At 42.0% G+C, this 6000-nt stretch overlaps 1 protein-coding gene across 6 annotated transcripts in view; it reads left to right on the forward strand.

Moving 5' to 3' along the window:
• NAXD (NAD(P)HX dehydratase) overlaps positions 1-5748 on the forward strand; it is a 50226-nt gene extending 44478 nt beyond the window's left edge. For 5 of the 6 annotated variants that reach the window (XM_040584529.1, XM_040584524.1, XM_040584528.1 and 2 more), the window contains 2 exons: positions 2100-2220; positions 5341-5748. In XM_040584529.1, coding sequence (XP_040440463.1) covers positions 2100-2220; positions 5341-5491 — 272 coding nt within the window. In that variant the 3' untranslated portion in view covers positions 5492-5748. Of the gene's footprint in view, positions 1-2099; positions 2221-2420; positions 2498-5340 lie in introns of all 6 variants that reach the window. The other variant, XM_040584527.1, reaches the window with a different exon arrangement.
• The last annotated feature ends 252 nt before the right edge of the window (positions 5749-6000 follow it).

Here is a 6000-nt window from a genome sequence, read left to right on the forward strand (position 1 = left end):
CTGCTTTTGTGGTTGCCTATGAGGTAGTCTGCATGTATTTGAGACCTACTTTTTAAAAATCCACAAACAAAAGACCACTCTTTTTTTTTTTTTTTTTTTTGTAGCAGGGTATTATAATTGGCCTGGTTCGAGGAGGTCTTGCTTTCCTGTACAGCTCAAAACTGACTGGAAGGTTGTGGGACTACAGAATAGTGGCAGATGGTGACATACAGCTAATAAGCGGGGGCTTGTGCTCAGCTGTCAGTCAGAAGGCCCCAAAGCTTTTGAACAGAGGATTTCCATCCTGCCTCCTGCCAGGAGTTCAAGCCCTCAAAGTGAAAATCCTCTGAGATACCATCTTCAAAGTAGCACAATTAGAGATAATTTCTCCAAAGCACCGTATTAAAAAAAACCCACCAAACAACAAAAAAAACCAAACCAAAATTATGCCACCTGAATGGGCCTACCTTCTTCAGACAGCTAACTCAGAAGAGCATTACACTTGTGAAATTTGACATTAACTATTGCTCACTGAGAAACACATCCAGAATCTTAATTTGGGGGGGAGGGGGGAGGGGAGAAGAGTGATTGGGAAAATTAACTGCTGGCAGTGCTGCAGCAGTGTCTACTGTTTTCATGGTGACTAATGAATCTTTGCCCTCTCAGTGGCAGAAAAAATGCACAACTGCCTGGCCTCACGAGCCCAGCAATTACTGCTGGAAGAATCGGTAGGAAATGGAAGTGAAGTACAATTCTTTATTGCACCAAGTAACAAAAAGCAGAAACGAATTATGCTAATGAACTGGAAGGGGGTTTATTTGCATTAAGTAGTTTTTTACCTCCTGCTATTTAAGATTTATCTGCAAGTCCTTCAGTTTTGTGCAGATTTTTCCTGTTTTTTGTAAGAGAAAAATTCCTTTTAATAATATAGATAGCAGTCCCTCTAAAACAGCTGGGCTGTTCTGTTCATACACCTTGGAGAAACCCAGCATAGGTGACTTGAGAAAATGGAGGTGAGAGCTGTTGTCGAAGCAGTGTCTTGCTTTATACTTTGCTTGTGTACTTGACGTGCTCAGGAGCACACAAATGATCGTGTGCATAGTCCTGAACCTGTGCAGCTCCGCAGCAGGTGACTGGAGATGCTAAGGATCACTACTTGGCCACTGATGATTATACCAGCTCTTCTGTTCTCCAAGAGGAAAATAAATTTCTCCTGGTTTTTTTTCAGAGCCAAGCAAGAAGGAAAGCTAAGGGTAGATACATACTCACAAGACAGTTTCAAGAAGGGTAGAAGAACTGATGCAGTTTTCTTTTTGTGTGCCTTATGTATCCTTCAGGCTATCTGCTTGGGCTTGTTGAGAGTGGAGAACAAAGGAGTTAAATTTAGTGAAAACATCTGCATGTTCTTCACAGTTAAAACTCCACAAAGATCAGTTTGGCCAAGGTACTTTGTATATTTAAAAGATAAATGTAGCATTTGATATTCTGACAGAGCCTATCCACAGTGACACCGCCGACAGAAACACACGTGGATGCTGAGAACACGTTAATTGGCTGAGAACTCTCTCTTTGCATAGTTTTTACAAAGGCCAAGGAAAAGCCTGTTTTCAGTAAAACACCTTTCTCATGAGCACGGCAGAAGATTTGAGATTTTTAGTTCTATTTTGCATTTGTTCTTTGTAAAACACCTTGGTTTACGTTTGAAAACTCTGAACATCAGAGACTCTGGAGAGCTGTATTTGTGCAGTGGCTTTGTGGAGGTACTTGGTCCAGTTTGGGGTGATCGCTCATCATGGCAGCATCAGTTCACGTGAATCACTAAACCTATGAGTGACTGAATCTTCTGTGCAGGCTGAGTGAAGTGGAGAAAGCATATACATTGTGTGATGTTATTTGTAAACGCTTGAAAAGTAATTACAAAAGTATTTTTAAAATGTTAATGCAATAATATATATTTTTTTTTAAGAATAGTGTATTTCGGCATATGCTGCTGCCTGTGATTAATCTCTCACCTGTTAATTGCTGTGTGCCTCAGAGGTTAACCCTCACAGCTACAGTGATATCATTGTAAATGGAAGAAAAAATGCACATGACTTTGTTTTTGATTTGTCTGTTCATAGTACTTGTATGCAGTCATGAAGGAAGCAGCCGGAGATGTGGTGGACAGGGGGACCTCCTTTCTGGTTCTCTTGGAGTCTTAGCACATTGGGCATTTCTTGCTGGAGCAGAAAAAACAAATGGGTATGAATATTAATTAATAACTTCTTTAATTCCTGTGAGTCTGTGTTCTCCTGTGGCAGCTGTTGTAGACCTGTTTACAGAAATTTCCAAATGAAATGGAAGTTGCTGGAACTAAGGTATCCATGTACTTTTGAAAAACGTAAGGGTGTTCTAGAGCAGTCTGCATAATAGATACAATTTTAATAAGACAAACTCTTCAGTAATCTAGCATCTCCCAAGTTTGAGGCAGAAGAAGAGGGTGAACCTGGATCGATTCCCAAGGACATATATGTATGAGGTAGGTGTTTTCAAAACAATTGAATGTAGGCAGAAAGTATGAAGAATAAATAAGTGGTAGTCACTGGCAGCAACATCTCTGTAATTCAGAAAGCGTGTCATTTAGTGTTGGTTTTGTAATTTGGTGAACCCTCTTGCAGTGTACCGAAGTAATTCAATTGGGGCAGGTAAGTGTAAACTTGGAAATAAAATACAGTTCAAAGAGGGTAGCCATTTCAAGGCCAAGTGGCAGTCCAGTTTGGTCATACATGCAGCTGGCTCTCCTCTCAAATTATGTCAATTCCTGTCCGACTAGTTGCTCCATACAGTCATGTAGTCTTTCTGTGAAAGTAGCTGCTTTAAATAAAGTCGAAAGGAACCTGACACAGGCAGTTAGGAAACAACAATCCCTTTCCCAATAAGTAAGGAGCCCTTGAAGCTCAAGGAGTGGAGGTCTCTTGTCTTTTGCATGCTACATGCAGGTGCACATGGTTAGACATCCACAGGAGTTAACTACTCTGTGCTCGCGTTTACTGCAAGAGCAACTGCACTTGGTCCCCCAGGAGGAATGAGGGACCAGTTGAACCAGACTTTAAAATTCTGAAATCTAACAGTGAGAAATGAAATCAAGATTGATGGTGTACCTGAAATCGCAGCTGCCACTAAAGGAGGAATTTTGTTTTACTTCATTAAAAGAGTGACTTCTTTTTTGCATGGTATAGAACAGATCGGTATTAAATTGTTGAAGAGATTAGCAAACACAGCACATTTTCTCCAGGCTGTCCTGTCCTGGGCTCCTGTGGCTTTTTCAAACAGCTTGCTCAGAAACTCATTTATTTTATAGATGAAGGAAAAGTGGGAGAGTATAATTGGCATCAGCAATACATTGTATCTCCTGTGGTGGTGTTAAGGTGACCCTTCTCAAACACCTGCTGTAGCAATCCTGTTTACCTCATGTATTTCAGGAAAGGAGGAGCTTTTTTGGTTTAGTGAATCAGGGCATCAGCTTGTAGACTGCACTGCAGGCAGTCCAGCCAGTCCTTTCATGCATGTGGTCAGCTCTGCTTTTATAAAACAGGTCTCTGCAGAGCAGGATTTCGAAACATTAAGATTGTACTGGCTTTCAGGGGTACTAATGGCGTAGTAGGTAGGATTCCCCTGTTTACTTAAGTAGACAGGATGCTAAGGTGATGTCTTTGGATTATAGTGCGTATCAAACTGGTTATGTAGCAACCTTAGAAACAGGAACTTTAACTGTCTTGAGCCCAGAAGCCTTGCAACAGCTCTTGTTTCACAGCAATATTTGAGCATCCAGGATTGACTCTCAGGATGGCTTAAGTGCGAACTCTGGCACCTTGATGAGTGTATGCAGTTGCTGTTTTCAAGGAAAAGATACACAAAGCTGCCCTGGTAACACCTAATTGTAAACCCACATTCTGCTTTGGCTGTGTTCTGTATCATGATCCTTCACAAAACTCTTACTTGGCACAGGAGCCAGTAGGTCCCTAGTGACTCACAGGCAGCTCTGTCCCAGCTATAGCTGAGGCTGAGCTTTCTCAGGTTTTGTCATGCTTTAACCCCAGCTGGTAACTTAAGTACCACACAGCTGGCCATTCACTCCCCTGCCCCGAGGGAGGAGGAGGAGAATCAGGAAGAAATGTAAAACTCAAGGTTCAGATAAGAACAATTTAATAATAAAAATAAATAACAATTATAATGAAAAGGAGGGAGAAGGGAAGGGAGAAAAGGAAACCAATTACGTGCAATACAGTTGCTCACCATTCACTGACCGATGCCCAGCCAGTCCCTGGCCAGCTCCCCCCAGTTCATATACTGAGCGTGCCATCCCGTGGTACGGGATATCCCTTTGGCTAGTTCTGGGCAGCTGTCCTGGCTGTGTCCCCTCCCAGTGTCCTCTGTCCCTCCAGCCCTCTGGCTGGCAGGGCCTGAGGAACTACAAACTCCTTGATTTCCTATAAACGTTATCTAGCGATAGCTAAAACCATCAGTGTGCTGTCAACACTTCTCACACCAAACCTAAACCACAGCACCGCACCAGCTACTAAGAAGAAAATTAACTCTATCCCAGCTGAAACCAGCCAGCAGCAACCGGAGCCCAAATTATTCTGCGGTTGGCTCCCTCTGCTCTGGCGCTGTAAGGCAGCAGAAGCAGCTGCTGTGGCCCGGCCTGTGAGAAGGTGCTCTGGAAGTGGCAGGGCTGCGCTGCCTTCTCCAGGGCAGGTTTAGCACCCGAGGCCTGGCGCTGGGTGCACTCTGGCAGTTCCTAAGCACGCAGGAAGTGTTCGGAATGTGCCTTAATATTTCCGTTGGGGTCTGCAGCTGTCATGGTGCCCCCTTTAAGCTGATCTAATGAAGGCCCTGGAGCAGTGATTATGCCCCTGTTGAAAAATCATCTCTTGTCCACATCCCCACATCCTTCCCCCACCCCCTGCAATACGAAACTAAACTGAGTTGCCCAGCATGTGGGGAGGAAGAAGAGTTAAAAGGTTGCCAGTCTTCCTCTGAATGAAAGGATGAGGTTTCACACTGGTAAAACTAAACATGGAACACCTTCTTGCCCACTTTTTAAGCATTCTTTCCTTTTGCATCCTTCGGCCCTGCTGGTGTTTCTCATCCAGTCACGTGCTGTGACATGGGAAGTACTTGTTTAAAAAAAAAAGAAAAGATTCAGCCAAAGGTGCTCTGCAATGCAAGAATCTTAAGAAACACAGATGTTTGCTTGAGAGACTTCCCTGAAAATGCTGACAAACACTTATAGATACAAAAATTGTCCACCACATTATGAATTACACAAGAGTGTTCAGATTGTAATGTTGTTTTTTGTTTCTGTTTTTCTCCTTTTAGTCAAAATCCCTTTCTAGTGGCTGCATTTGGAGCTTGCTCTCTTACGAGGCAGTCTAACCACCAAGCCTTTCAAAAATTCGGACGTTCAATGACTGCCTCTGACATGGTTTCAGAAGTTGGAACAGCTTTTAACAAACTTTTTGAAACCTGAAGCCAAAGCAGCAGAGGAGAAGAGGAGAAGAACAATGACTGCAAGAGTAATTACATTTACTGTAGAATTTACATAAGTAATGCACCCTTTCAAGTGCTGTAGCAGCATTGGTATGCTAGGTAGATTTTTTTTTTTATTTTTAAGAATAGAAAAATATGATTAATGTAGATATTTTTTAAGAGTTTGGAATACAAAAATGTTTTGGCTGAAATAAGCTGTAGTTGCAGATCTGTTATAATAAAACTAAACTGAAAGTATTCCTCTGTTCTTTTTGATAGTTATTGAGCAATAACTGAAGTGTGAACAGCAAAAAAAAAAAATAATGCACTTGATACTTAGATAAAATTCTTCCACCAGCTCAACTGAATTTCTTCAAGCTTGTCATGTTTTCATTTAGATCCTCTGACTAGAATTAGCTATTGCACTTCATTTTTTTGCCATACTAGTATATTAAGAAGCAAAAAGTCAGCCTCTTTGGAAAGGGAATGCATGAGAGTTGCTGTAGATTT

This window comes from Falco naumanni, chromosome 2, assembly GCF_017639655.2.
Source record: "Falco naumanni isolate bFalNau1 chromosome 2, bFalNau1.pat, whole genome shotgun sequence".
Taxonomy (NCBI): domain Eukaryota; kingdom Metazoa; phylum Chordata; class Aves; order Falconiformes; family Falconidae; genus Falco; species Falco naumanni.